The sequence below is a fragment of the Pelecanus crispus genome, chromosome 9 (assembly GCF_030463565.1).
Source record: "Pelecanus crispus isolate bPelCri1 chromosome 9, bPelCri1.pri, whole genome shotgun sequence".
In the NCBI taxonomy this organism is placed as follows: Eukaryota; Metazoa; Chordata; class Aves; order Pelecaniformes; family Pelecanidae; genus Pelecanus; species Pelecanus crispus.
Genome location: NC_134651.1, coordinates 19,700,186 through 19,715,060, shown reverse-complemented (window position 1 = coordinate 19,715,060; position 14,875 = coordinate 19,700,186). Strand labels below are relative to the sequence as shown.

Sequence of the window (14,875 nt, the reverse complement as noted above, 5' to 3'; positions counted from 1 at the left end):
ATGTACGATGCAATACCTACTCTAATGTGCTGGGAATAGAAAGCATTTTGAATACTGCAAATTTGGCCATTCGTGATGCAAAGCCATACCCGTCTTTGGACACTAGAAATACTAAGAACTATTCTCATAATCCTGTCAGGACGGGGAGGGAGGGTGGGGGCAGCGGGGGAAGAAAGCTCTGATACTAAAACTACTACCAAGCTCCTTGTTAAAGAAAACAGTAGGGAACTGACATCGGAATAGCTTCACTTTTAAAAAAAAAAAAAAAAGTCATGATAAATAACTGATTTGAAGGAAGTAGCCAAGCAGTGTTACAGTCAACATTGTGTGAATATGTAAGGAACAAGATGCAGTGTGTCACATCAACTCCGAAATAAAGATGCTCTCTTCAGCTCATGTAAGCTACTTCAGTGTCAGAGGCTCATAACTGCATGCATACAGATAACCATTTGTAAAATAAGGTGATAACCATAGTATCTGTACTGCCATTTAATTCCTTTTGCAGGAGATAAAGGACTTGCTGGAGGCAGAGGGTCACCAGGTTGTGAAGGAAAGATTGGAGATCCAGGCCGAGCTGGAAACCTAGGACAACCGGGAGAAAAGGTTTGGTTAGAAATACAGCACAGACTTTTCCAAAGGTCCCATTCATTAAATGTGATGCTGACCAAATAAATTAAGAAGTGTAAAGAATATAGGAGTTCCTGTATTTCCTGACCAGTGATGCACAAACTATGAAATTAAATTGTTTATATATAAAGGGGCTCAAGCCAAAATTTTAAATTCAGACACAGAATTTCAGAACTCCAAGTGTCTGGGATGTTTTGGTACTTCAATTTTCAGAGCACACGAAGGATATTGCGTTGTTTAGAGCAAAAAATTAAGGCCACAGCTTCTGAAAAGATGACTATTCAGAAACTGCAATTAAGCACGTATTTGATGGAGGTCAGTGACAAGTAAGTAGGCTTTTAATTTAAGCAAGTGGTCTGTTGAATTGAAGTGTAAAGGAAGTAGGTTGGAGGTAATACTGCAGCCACTCTTGCTGATTAACAGAAGCTAATCTATTGATGGCATATGTAAATGTAGGATTCTTGACTACTCTGTAATCAGGATTCAAATTTGAACAAATAACGACACCTAAATGTTTTGAAAAGGTAGCATTTCTTTTTTTGTGTGCTCATATATCATTCTTTTGTGTGGGTTTTTTGACATGAGTGGTGTTTGGCATTGTGGATTTTTTTTTTTTAATTATTATTTAGTCTGTGTTTGATACCGCAGAACAGCTGGATGTTGAGTGGCCTTTGTGGTCCAAGTATATCATCAGTGACTGCTATGAGCTCAGCTCTACTGACCTGTTTTACAAATATATTGATTCACTCGTACTCAAAACAACCAGCAGTTCAGTCAGCCAAAAAACAAAAAACAATTCAAACTTTCCTTTCAGGGAATAGACTTGGGACATTTGTGATAAAACAGTCTTCATGGAAAACAATGTTCAGAAGAATGATTGCAAAAACCCCAGAACTGACTTTGAGTATTGCGAGACACATCTGGGTGCTGACCTTCATTATTTAAATAAATAATTTGATAAAAATGTGACTATCATATAAGATAAAGGAAAAGTTGTATTTGCACAAACTTCAACCAAATTTTCAGATACGGGTCCAAAGCTTTTCACAGCTACAGCAAGCACCACAATGTAGTAAAGCCCAAATAGAAGGAAGTGTCTTGCATTGCTCAGTAGCAATTTCTTAGAGTTAGGAAACAGAGTTCAAAAGCTGTCTAGATTAATTATTCCTCTGGTATGGAACGTGCAGCTGGTCAATAAGTAAGATCCAGTGGTCTGCTGAATTGGAGCCATTAAAAATTATAATGTGAAAGATGCCCAGAGAATGGAGAAAATTACCCTAATAAAAGAAGTTAATTGATCACACAGTGGAGAAAATATTTTGGCAGATTTGCAAAACATAGTACATGTGGATTGTTTAAATTTCTCTCTGTGTTGCAGGGTGACCCAGGCATGGTTATTCCTGGAGAGCCAGGTAGACTGGGTTCACCAGGAGGTCCTGGCATTCCTGGCTCAAAAGGTGATACTGGATTTCCAGGACTTCCAGGCCTACCAGGGCGTGCTGGACATGATGGTGATGATGGCCTAAGAGGTACTGTTGTCAAACAAGCTCTAGGAGTACAGCAAGTCATTTTAAGGAAAGGGAAGCCAAGTCAAACAATGCTCACTCAAAGCCTGAAACTTCTACTTAAATCATTGTTAATCCAGTCTCCTTTCTTTTAGGAGATCGTGGGTCACCAGGAGTTCCTGGAGATCCAGGTTTTCCAGGGAAACCTGCAGAATGTCTTATTGGCCTGCCAGGTTTGCCAGGTGGCCAGGGAGCTGCAGGCCCACCAGGTAGGACTTTCTGAATTCAATGTGCTATTTGGCTGGGTGGGTCTGGGTTTTGTTTCTGCCTTCCAATGGCCTGAGGGAGCTGAAGTTGGTTTTGGATATTGGTTATAGGATAGTACCTGAGAAAATGTGAGCCCATTTACAAGATACACTTTCTGCAGATGGGAGGAAACACATGCATTGATTAAGATGGATTAAGATTCAGATTCCATTGTATAGTACAAAGAGTAATCACAAACTGGCCCAACTTCTGCAGGAAAAAGGGTATTTTAGTCATGTCCCCTATATGAGGCTGAACTTGGATTCCTTGGTGCAATGCGATTGATAAAGAAACAAAACCGGAAGAGCTCAGGTAGGCAGAAAACCAGTTTAGGGACTCAAAAGTACCTGCATATACTGCATATGACTTCCATTCCAAGAGGAAGACACTCAGGTACCCAGCACAGTCCTTCTGCTATATATGATTGCAAAAGGATTTTTTTTGAGAATGAATGCAGAATTGGTGGGGTTTTCATGTTTGTTTTTTTCTTCTTTTTCTGAGAAAACAGAATTGCCTACTCTTGCCTTTTTTTTTCCCCCCCTTAAAAAAAAAAAAAAAAAAACCACCAGCACAACTCTTTTAAGATTATCTGAACATGTATGTTGTTTTACAGATCTAATGTTTAGTCCCCAAACAGGCAGAGTTCAAGAAGAGTTTCATGCTCATGGTGGCAAGATAGAGATGAAGGTTTATTTTCCAGACAGATGTACCATAATACACTGTCATGCATTTTTCTTAGGAGGAAGAGGTTCGCAAGGTTCAAAAGGAAAACTCGGTCCTCCTGGCTTGAGTATCCCAGGAATCTATGGAAAGCCTGGGGAACCTGGACTAATAGGTCTTCAGGGAAATACAGGATTACCTGGTCCCAAGGGACAGTCTGGAAGGCCAGGAATCTCTGGTGTGCCAGGTAAGGATTCCCCAAATACTTGTTTTGACAGAAATTGTCAGTCTCTGCCAAAAGGTGTCAGTCTTGCTTTTCCAAATTGAAGATGCTGAAATATTTTTCCATCAACAGCTTTCATAGATCATTGAGATCTATATGGAAAACAAATAAATTACCATTCCCTGAGTGATGAGCCTATCTTGAAGCTGTCATGACATAGTACTGAATTTTCTGTAAGTCTTCTGAGAACAGAAGGCTGCCTTCCATTGGTTTTTGTACAGTAATGTCCTTGCAGTAGGACGTGAACTAGTTAACATTCAAAGCAACTCCCCAGCATAATGGCAGTGTAAAGTGGTTAGTAGTTCTTAGTCAGCATCCCTTTTCAAACAGATAGCTTGTTAATGCTAGCTTCTTTTTCTTAAAAAGCAAGTTCATATCTTGAGTCTGACAGAGTTGAGTCAGATCAAACTCTGTCACGTTAACCAGAGCTAACTTTAAGGTAGGTAATCCCTGTAGGTTTCTTTTCAGAAATATGTTTAAATTTGATTTGTACAATAAAAGAAGTCAGGTATGTAATGCTTCTTATTCTAACAAAGATTTTTCATTACTATCAAATCCTGCATTATTCTGTGGGAAGGAGATGGTACATACCTTTTTATATATACAATGTATAAAACTAATGATAAACATGTAGCACTTGATTGCGCGAACCTAGGTTTCTGATGTCATTTGAGGGGAGTTGTCATGTCCCAGCTGGTCTTCAGCTCCTGAGCCAGAACATCCCATGACAGGTCTCCCATCCTTGTGTGGATACCTCAGACGCATTATCCTCACTGTCAGTTATTTTGTTCATTGATAGAAGCTGTTGCAGCTACTGATCTAGGTAGTTTGGGAGTTACTGTGTGTGTAAGTGCTGTTCATGTGGTTGAAGACTAGAAAACTGGCTTCAACAGTGTGTTATAGAAGCGGAGAAAAAAATAAAACAGGCAATTAAACACTTAAATGACAGGCACTTGTGTAGCTTTCTGAAGTAATGTTCTGTTTCACTGATCAAATACTAACAAATATGTTCCTGTTGCTTCCATTCCACAGGCTCAAGGGGAGAGCCAGGTATAATGGGCCTGTTAGGAATTCCTGGGCCCCCTGGCATGATTGGAAGACCAGGCAACCCGGGTGTCAGAGGCAAGTGGCCATAGTATCTGCCTTTATTATTACCTAGAATATAGGAACTTCCATGCTGAAGTAGTCTTGCGATCCATCTTGATGTACATTATCACTCCTGAGTATGTGTGTCATACTGAATTTCTTTGAGTCTTGGTAAATCTTTGACTTCTGTATATGTGCAGTCTACAGACCGAATGACAATGTTGGTTGGTTTGTTTTTTTTTTTTTTTTAGCAGTTTTGAATTGCTACCTTTTCTATTTCATTGGTATTTGTAAAAGTGGCTGGTGATTTGCTAAATAAAGAGCAGAGACCTTATTTGCTCTGTGTTTTTTGCTATCCCATTCATGTTCCAAATACCATTATTATATCTATTCCACAGATATTTCTTATACTGACTATAGGTATAATCTTATAATTAGCATCTCTTGACATAATCTTTGCTCATAGATGTTTTATTGATGACTGGAGTAATTAAGAAGCTAGTTTAGGTTGTTGATTTGGAATGTATATTTACATATGTAGCTGCCCTTGAAGACAAGAGTGTCATTGCTTCCTTTATGCTATTGTCTAGTCAGGTTTCTTCAGAAAATTTCATTATATTTTCTTGCAGGTTCTTTTGGCTTCCCAGGACTAAAGGGAAGAAAAGGGTTTCTTGGAGCAAAAGGTGAACCAGGTGATAAAGGTTTTCCTGGACCATCCGAGACCTTGGTTCGTATTGGGACTAAAGGAGAACAAGGCTTAAAAGGTACACATTAATTGTTCTGTCATTCAAAACTAGTTAGGGTTGTCATCTATGTTGCAGTTCCAGTGGACTCTAAAACATGGAAGAAACCGACTCTACTACTGAGATTATTCACATGGCTTTGAAATAATTATTGCTGAAGACTGTAACTGCCTTTTTATTTATGGGATAGTTGGATATTACACGGAATATTTATTTCCATTTTAACAAGATGTTGTTTTGTAATATTTTTTAATGAAACTTTGTTTTAGGAGTTCAAGGAAGAATGGGTCTAAGAGGAGAAAAAGGAGATGCCGGTGTGGAAGGTCCCCCAGGTCTTGACGGGTCTGAAGGAATACCTGGACTACCAGGTATGGAATATGTATATTGAAAATTACTGTATCACGTGGAAGGCAGAGATACTATTACCTTAATCCTAGTACCTAAACTCGGCTCTAGCACTACTTTCTCTGTATTAACTCTGAAGCTTTTCTGAGAATTCTGAAACTGAGCAATTTCAAAATCTGCTATTTGCAAATCGTAGCAGCTACCGCCAAATAATTTTTTGTTTCCTTCCAAATATAGACCATTTTTGGGGGTGATAAATAGAAAATAATATTAAATCCTGAATATTAATAACTTTAAAATCTAAAAGCTGATGAGGCCAATGAATAAAAATTGGTATTTATAAAAGTGAAGTTTGAATTCCCAATATTATAAAAAAAAAGTAAGAATTAAAAAATGTGAACACTTCAAAAGGTTTTTTTATTTCAGATTGATTCTATTTCCCTTTTTAAAGCCTACATGTTTGGCTTATATTTCGAAAGTTACCAGTCTTCAGTGAAAAGCAGACTTAAAAAGAACCTGCATAAATTTTAAACCTACCTAAGCCATTTCACAAAGTTTTGCTCTGCCATTACTGTAACCTCATACATAATGATACGTGTTGACTCTTGAGTGAGACAATGCATCTGTTTTTTCAAATCAATGCTAATAAAACATCTTTACTTCTCTGTATTCTGTATTTTTGATTCTTTGAGAGAACTTCTTTCTAGAAAAGCGTATGACACTATAATTAGATACATAAAAATGGTGACAATTAGAAATAATTTTAAACTTGTAATCAAAACGGCTCTTCTCATGATGGCAATTATCTGTGCTATATGTCATTAAAGCATCACTGCTATATTCTGTCATTAACATCCTTTATAGTCATTGCAGTGTAGCCATCACAGGAAAAACTGTGAACACTCCACTACTCCCTAACCTTTTATGGCAGAAGATAAGACCTCACCTGTCTAAATGTTCAGGTGTTGCTAGTACCTTGGAATTTAGAGATCTGGACATTCTAGATGCAACTAGATCTTGTATTCAGTAAACTGAATGCTAATTTGGCTAAATTAAGCTGAAGATGGGGGGCGGGGGGGGGAAGTGCCTAAGCCATAGAAGAAAAAGCTCTTGAGTGTATACTTAGTTTTTACTTAGTTATGAGAAGTGCATAATGAGTAAGTAATAATGTGATTGTCACATTCCCAGAAACCAGACTGAACTCAGGGGGACAATGAAAGGAGAGAGTCCAGTGCATAAATACAAATTCATGATCATGATCAAAATTTGCAAAAATATATTTCAGTTGCTGCCCCTAAGTGCTGTGGTAACAAACCTTAATTTCAATGTTGATACATAAGATGCTTGTTATTTCCTTGACTTTCTGACAACAATAGTGATAATTTTATCTGTGTCTGTGGCACGAGGAAGAATTATACTTTGGCTGCATTTTGATTTTTAAAATAATAAGATACCACAACAGGGTGGGTGGTAGAGGATTCTGTATTCATGACAGCTCTGCCAGCCAGCCAGTGTCTAAAGCAAACACGTGAAGATGACACTTATTTCTTCATCTTGCAGGTGTCAAAGGATTTATGGGTCTTCCAGGGATTCCTGGAGGACAAGGATTCCCAGGTGCACCAGGAAACAAAGGGGACTTGGGAATTCCAGGTCATTTTCTATCAAGCCATATTACAAATTCATAGAGGTGTATAGAAGCATTTGCACAGATCTGAGCAGTTACTGTAAGCGCACTACACAATACTTAGACTGGGATTTATTCTTTGCAGTACCTATAGACTTCTCACCACCCCAGCATTTGCTTGACTTGCAGAATGCGGTTCTCCCTCTCTCTAAATGAAATATAACTTCTTTAATTTATATATTGTTACATGTAAGTACCTCTTTTTAACGTGTTTAGAAATAAAATCAGTGGCTGTGTAAATTACTTTAATGAAGAATGAATATCTGAATATACAAGCAGTAGTTCACAAAACATGAGGTGCGGTATGTGATTATGATGCTTTTAAGAATGGTATCAGTACCTGTACTTTTCCAGGTCCAAAAGGACAGAAAGGATCTCCAGGCTTTCCAGGACCACCAGGTGACCCTGGTCCACCAGGCTATGGTGGCTTTCCAGGCAACAAAGGAGACCCTGGGTACCCATCTGCTGGGCCTCCAGGAGAACCTGGTCCAAAGGTACAAAGGCAATGGAAACATTGTCATATTAGGCAATAAGCAGAGCCTTTGACTATAGAAACAGAACAACATGTAAGCCAGAACTGCACTTTGCAGAAGTAGATGATTTGTTAGTGATAAGAAATATGAAAGTTCTATTATGTCATTACTCAGGAGAAATTTTTTTAGTTCATTATATTTCATTTTTCTCTTGGTGCAAGAATTTCTTATTTGTAAAGATCGAACATCTTGAAAATAACTTTGTTTCTGTAAAAGTTGCTATTCCATTAAGAACAAGGACTTGCACTTAAAAAGACAGCAGTAATAATCTTGTACATTAAAAAGTACAGAAAAACATAACGTTAGTAAATGCAAAAGTTTTGTAATCTAAAAGTGTACTGTTGGTTTTTGACAGTCTAGTACTATCATTACACAAGATATATCATGTTCAGTAATGTATATTGCTAAGAAAAAAAACAGTATCTGAGTTAATGTCAATTGTATACAGTTTTACTCCACATATTCTGGTTGTTGAACAACTGGGAGTCTTTTTGCATATGAGGTTATCTGAAATACGTGGTTGAGGCTGTAAACTGTGCTATAACTCCTGTAATCTGTCTAAATTATCTGTTTATTTTCTGTATTAGCCACAATGAGATTACTGTCATGAAAGTCAGTAGGAATTCAAGGAAAAATATGCTTTTCAGTATTTTATATAGCTGCATATTATGTAAGGAATGTATGTTTGGATCAAGAGGAGCTGTTAGAATAAAATTGAAGGGAAGTCCGTGTGCCACTGAAAACATCTAAAGACTGAAGTTGATTTGTACAGATTAAAGAAAGATCGTTTTTTCTTAGCTATGTCTAAAGGATCAGTGGTATTATGAGAAGACTTCATATTAGTCTACTTCGATTTTTGTCTGAAAATCATAAGGAACCATGATTACACTTACTTAACCTTTAAAATTACATATGATTTTTCTATTATTCAAACATGGAATGTAATGTATTTAATGTAATGTGATTCTTTTACGTGTTTGTGTGCAACTGATATTTCCCAGGGAGATCCAGGCCCCCCAGGAGTTTTGGGCAGCAAAGGAGAAAAAGGATCCCGAGGTCATCCAGGACTTAAAGGAGTACCAGGACCGCAAGGGATCAGAGGGGAAACTGGAAGTGCAGGAATACCAGGTATGTTTTGTTTTGAAGGGGTGGCGAGATGTTGACATGCTTCTAGAGGATAGTTTCTCAATAAAATACACAGGCTGCCTGTGGGGTGGCACATTTATATTCAACTGCTGTAAACCTGAACAGGTCCTTTGTAGTCAGTGCAGCCAGGCTAGCTTACCTCAGCTAGAGATCTTTCGCAGCTGTCAGAAGCAGAAATGATAGCGAAGTTCTCAGACTAACTCTGTATCTAGTGATAATGCCTTTTCTCCTCTCCCACGCTCCTTCTTCTTACAGGGAAGCTTGGACCTCCTGGAGATATTGGTGCTAAAGGACGGCAGGGCCGCCCAGGACAACAGGGCATTACAGGCCCTCCTGGTATGGTATATAGCATCTCTCCCATTATTACTTTCTTTGTAATGAGGCAGTTGATGTTCTTCTGAGCTTTTTAGAATTTAACTGTTGCAGTTGCAGTCTCTGGTTATGTTAGTTCTTGGCTTTGTGTACCTTCTCTGGTTCCAGCTAAGGTCTTTAACAGCCTGTTTTCAAAGTTACCAGTTCAGCTGAGGCAAGAGGTTTTAATTTTGTTTCACTATTGTAAAGCTTTTTGCCTTTTTTTTTTTTTTTTTTTTTTTCATCCAGAGGTCTCAAGATGTGATATTCGCACAATTGTAAGAAAGGCTTGTTCTGCCTCCTAAAAGAGAATAATAGATGAGGAGGAGAAGAAAATGAAGTAGAGTGGAAAGAGGGGACAGAGTTGCAGTTGTTTGTTAAAGCAACAGAAAAGATCTAACCATTCAAAATATACATAAGGGGGAGTGTGTAAATGTGCAGCGACAGAGAGGTATGCAATGCAGACTTTATAAAAGTGAGTGCCAGTCATTGTCTTCAAAAAGAGCATTGAATGCTCTTATATTCAGAGATCCTCATCAAAATTACGATGTTGTGGTTTTGTAGGCTTTAGTGAACTTGCACTGACTTACTAGCAGAGTTAGCAAAGATCAGAATCTGCTCCCCATTTAGAGAAATCTTGAATTTGTAATAAAGGTAGGGAGAGAAACCACGCTGCCTGTATGGATTCCCACCAGTGTGGGTTAAATCAAAGGCAGGGTCCTAAAATGTCTTTGAAAGACAGGAAGTTATTGCCTGTGAAAATAATGGGGGCGTTAAATCCATTGAAGTCCAGTGAGCTCAATAAAAATTATGTGCTGCTCTTTACAAATGTTTATATACCAACACAGTTAGATCTATCTTTGAAGTAGCTGAACTACTAAATTTTAATAAAGGGGACTCATATCTTCTCCATATGAAATGCAAAATAATAGACGTGAAAATTATATTGTGGTCCATTCTAATTCACAGGTGCTGTTGGAGACCCTGGAAAAAATGGACTTGTTGGTGAAAGAGGTAATCAAGGTCAGGATGGTATGCCTGGTCCCCCAGGAGCAAAAGGAGAACCAGGTAACACAGTGAAATATTTTCATTCTGTTTTACAATTGTTTTTTTCCCTAGTTAAACTGACAAGGATTATTTGGGAAGGAATAATAAGGAGCTTCTGTGGAGCCAAAGAAGTTTATAAGTAGAAGGTTTTTCACTTTTACATAATTCGCGGGTTTTTCTATGTAATTGTTGTACAAGCTGTTAACAACCCAAATGCCTATGTCACTGCTCTATTATACATGTGATTTGTCATAACTTTCCCCCTAAAATGTTAATGTCTGCAAGAGCCAAAGTATTGCTGTTAACAGTTCTTATGTGTTTAATCTCAAAGAGATGAAAAGAACCAAAATCCTTTTAAAGGAGTCTCCTCTCTTACATGGAAATAAGATAAAAGGAATCGCAGTGTTTACTTACATGAATAGTGAAGGTTTCCATGACCTGGCTGGCCCTTGGGTTGTAAATCTTTCATTTAAATGTCACTCCTGATGTCATCAAGGTCCACAGATAGATTTAGTCCTCCATTGAATTCTGACAGAAAGTGTTTTCATGTTTTACAGTGAAAGTGTTTCTTTGGATGTTAGTATAAAGAGGATACTGAGAAGGCATTCATAGTATTTTCTAGGTTTTTTCATACTAAGTTTGAAGTAATCACTGTTAATGTATTTTCTTTTTTAGGTATTTACATTTCTTCCTTTATTTTTCTTAGTAACTAAGTTAAATGCAGATTTTTCTTCTGTTTTTCTTCTTCTGAAAAAAACCCAAGGCTTATTATTGTAGAATGTACCTCAAATATGATTGACCAATAAGAGTTCCTACTATAAAGAAAAACTTAAAATTATATTTCTGCATGGAAGAAATGGAAATAACCAATAAATTATGTTTTACATATAACTAAAATCTATGTTTTGATTCAGTGAATTGTGAACAAAGGTATGAAATGTTAGACAGCTACGATGTTTTCCAAGAATTATTCAGGACTTTGAGTATAACGTGACCTAATATTTTATAGGAGCACCAGGGAGAGGAATCCCTGGCCTTCGAGGTATTCCTGGTCGTAGAGGTGAGTTGTCTTTTCAGAAAGCAAAAGCTTAATTTTTAAATACCAGAATCATCATCTTCATCTTTAAGTTGCCTCCTGCTTTTGGATGCTTGAAACGGCACTAAGAGTGTCAGAGGAAATCAAGAGTGATTCTGTGCTTTGATCAATGATTTGGTGCTGTATATGAAATGTCAAGAGTTCTTGCTTGTCAAGTTAAGACTATTGTAAAAGGGAAATGAAGAAGCTAACTTCTGTGGTTTTGTGAAGGTGATATGCACATCCTAGAGCTTTCAAAATTGTATTTTGGTACATAATTTGATTAACAGAGTATGTTCTAATGAAAGCAGATGATGCTGCTGAATACTAAGCATACTGTAAGAAAGCTACAGTGATTGCCTTTTAATTTTGTTCATCCCCCCCTTTTATCGATGAACAGTTGACTAAGGGGACTCTTCCCATTTCTTAGGTTTTGCATTGTATTTCTAGTACTGTTAGAAATCTATTGATTTGCTTCACTTTTAAAAAAAAAAAATTCTCTTTTCATATGCATATGCACTCTAAGATCAACCTTAGAACAATACCCTTTTGGAGTAGTCTTTTATTTTATTGTATTCGTATTGATGCTTTTAGTTGAAATTTAGCTTAAAAGGATTTGCCAGTTCTCATGCTCAGAGAAGCATTTCTTCTACTTGTGCATCAAGAAATATTCCCTGCTCTGGTCTTTCTGCCCTCCTCAAGTTTATTCCTTCATATGAACAATTTTGAAGTGCAGGTTTGGAGAAAAAAAGAAAAAAAGAAAAAAAGAAAAAAAAAAAAAAAAAAAAAGAGTGTTTACACTACCTTGCAGGAGTCCTGTCTTCTCACACCTATTTTGCTTTACAGTAGCAAGGTGGCTTTGGGGACTTCTCCATACTAAAAAAAAAAAAAAGGCTGAATTCCACCTTTGCAATATCATAAATGCACATATTCTGTGTAGTCACATCTTCTTACCATCTTGACAGATCTCCCATTACGTAATACTTATACTTTGCAGGAATCACAGGGGACATGGGACTGCCTGGTTTTCCTGGCCCACCAGGTATGAAAGGTCATCAGGGTGATCAAGGACCCATTGGACCTCCTGGCTTAGTGGGATTACCTGGATTTCAAGGCGCAACAGGCATGGCAATTACTGGCCAAAAAGGGAATAGAGGTATTGCTGGTGCAGATGGAAGACCAGGTGTGTTGTTATAACTCCTTATTTATCTGAATGATATACAGATAATTGAGAGCAGAATTCAGCCTGCCCAGAACTCAAGGTAGAAAGGGGTCTTCCCCCAAGAGAGCTTCATAATTAAACAGCTAGTTCCTTTACCAGTTAATGCAATGTTACCTTTGCAACCACCGTGATAGTCTATGCAGTATGATGTAAATTAAAATAAAACTAAGCTTTGCAGTCCACTCGATTGCATTATTTTGCTTTCTTCCCATGTGGTCTGTACAGCAGCTGAAATCCAACTTTAAAGAAGTGAGATAGCATGAGTGTGATTACAGACATAACAACTGGAGGATATTCAAAAAACTGTAGTGCTATAGAGTCCTGCAAGAACTCAGCTCTGATCTCAGATTAAATTAGCAGGCTAGGAAAAATGAGTTGATGTTTTAAAAATGGGTATATTTCCTTGGGCATCACTGAGGTGGTAAACATGAGTACCATTATAGAGTTGCTGAATGTTGTACTGCATTGTATGTAATGTATGTGAAATACTGTTGGCAAGTCTTTACTTACTCTGATGTTTCTGCACAGGTGCTCCTGGTTTTCCAGGTCCTCCTGGTCTTCCCACTTCCAGCATGAAAGGAAGCAAAGGTGTTAGAGGGGCAGATGGCATACCAGGGCCAACAGGCCCAGCCGGCGACACTGGTCCTCCCGGTCCAAAAGTCAGTGAAAGGAATATTGCTTGTTTCTTAATCCATTGTTAATTTTGCTCTTATGAAAATAACACCCAGAACAATTAAAAAAAAAAACAAAAAGACCTGCCACAACCTTCCAAAAAAACCTTGTGATAGAGGAAAGGTATTAAAATGGATATGAAAAGCAGTTTTTATGGACTTAGGCAGACCAAAAAGAAATTATTGTGAATTTCTGGCATGTAATTGCCTTGGCCATTCTGTATTACAGAATAATATTAACAATGACATAACTATTTCTAACACGTTCACAAATGGAGCGTCTGCTCCATTTATAATTTATAATAATTCTAGTTGTAGCATATTCTGTGAACATAATACTTTGAATATTCTAAACAAAAAGAAAACGTACTTCATAGCGTGCAGATGCTGCTTCATGTTTATTATTGGTGTTATCTGATTTGCAGGGAATAGAAGGTCGATCAGGTTATCCTGGTGCCAGAGGGGACCCTGGATTTCTTGGATTCCCAGGCGTAAAAGGTATTCATGTATTTATTACATACACATCTGTGTGCCAAATAAAATCATTTACATGTTGTGTTATAATAGTATGTGTGTAATAGTACCAGGTGTGGTCCTAGAGACATGGGTTTTTTCCAGCAAGAGCAGGGTGTAGGTCAGCTAAAAATGAAAGCATTCACTAAGAGAGCATTTTCTTTGAGTTAGATGCTATGGGTATGTCCAAACTGTTGTTGAAGTGAGGAAGGGCTGAAACTTCAATTGCCTCCATTCCAGGCAAATTCAAAACAAGTTTGTCCTTGGTGACTAATAATGTGTAAGGACTTTGGGACTGAGTCTGCTAATTAGAAATGCCACACCACTGGTAGATGATGTGAATTTATTGGCAACCCCTTAGCTGTAGAACTCAAGAGCATTTAATCGTAATTCGAACACAGAGCACTGAGTCCTTGTTTGCTGTAAGAATCGTCCCAATTATAATCTAATTTACCAGTTTATTAGCAGACAAAGTGTTAAATGTATTGGCTTCATTAACTTCATATTCCTGAGGGTTAGCTGGATCAGTAGCTGGCTAAAAATCCTTTTAATTTAGTCATTTTTGTAGTGATTTAAATCTGCTATAGGTCTGCATTATTCCAATATTCTCATTTTTCAATTACATGATTTACAGTGAAGCAAAATTGTGATTACCTGTTTAACCTACTGGTTTGTGTTCCATGCTAATTATTTTAAATTTGTTCTAATTTGAAAAGTCACTGTACCGACAGTATACTTTCTTAAGCAAAAAGCTCTCATTTCATGGCATAGTCAGTGAAATCTCCTGACTTGATGATAAAAATACCTTTTTTTTTTTTTTTTTCTTCCCCCCAGTGGAGCTGTGGAGAGTAGTATGTATGTAACTTCATATTTTGCACAGTGAAAAGAATTGCTTATTACGTTTCAAACACTTGAAAAACTATACAGCCCTCCTAATGGCCATCAGCATAACTGACAGTAGTGTTCAAAGGGAGTTGAACTGCACAGCATCACTTAAGGCAGCACTTGACCTGCAAACTCAGTGACAAAAACGCGTAAGATAAGAAGAACATAGTCTAAAGTTGAGATTTTAAGCTAG

The 14,875-nt window shown here is 37.5% G+C and overlaps 1 protein-coding gene across 1 annotated transcript in view; it reads left to right on the top strand.

Moving 5' to 3' along the window:
- The window catches only part of COL4A3 (collagen type IV alpha 3 chain), a 64,189-nt gene that overhangs the window by 42,952 nt on the left and 6,362 nt on the right, over positions 1–14,875 (top strand). Inside the window, exons 29-44 of the mRNA XM_075716415.1 lie at positions 506–603; positions 2,006–2,156; positions 2,288–2,401; positions 3,178–3,345; positions 4,414–4,503; positions 5,097–5,231; positions 5,480–5,578; positions 7,116–7,205; positions 7,594–7,733; positions 8,774–8,900; positions 9,174–9,254; positions 10,239–10,337; positions 11,326–11,376; positions 12,389–12,574; positions 13,142–13,272; positions 13,710–13,782. Coding sequence (XP_075572530.1) covers positions 506–603; positions 2,006–2,156; positions 2,288–2,401; positions 3,178–3,345; positions 4,414–4,503; positions 5,097–5,231; positions 5,480–5,578; positions 7,116–7,205; positions 7,594–7,733; positions 8,774–8,900; positions 9,174–9,254; positions 10,239–10,337; positions 11,326–11,376; positions 12,389–12,574; positions 13,142–13,272; positions 13,710–13,782 — 1,833 coding nt within the window. The remainder of the gene's footprint in view (positions 1–505; positions 604–2,005; positions 2,157–2,287; positions 2,402–3,177; positions 3,346–4,413; positions 4,504–5,096; positions 5,232–5,479; positions 5,579–7,115; positions 7,206–7,593; positions 7,734–8,773; positions 8,901–9,173; positions 9,255–10,238; positions 10,338–11,325; positions 11,377–12,388; positions 12,575–13,141; positions 13,273–13,709; positions 13,783–14,875) is intronic.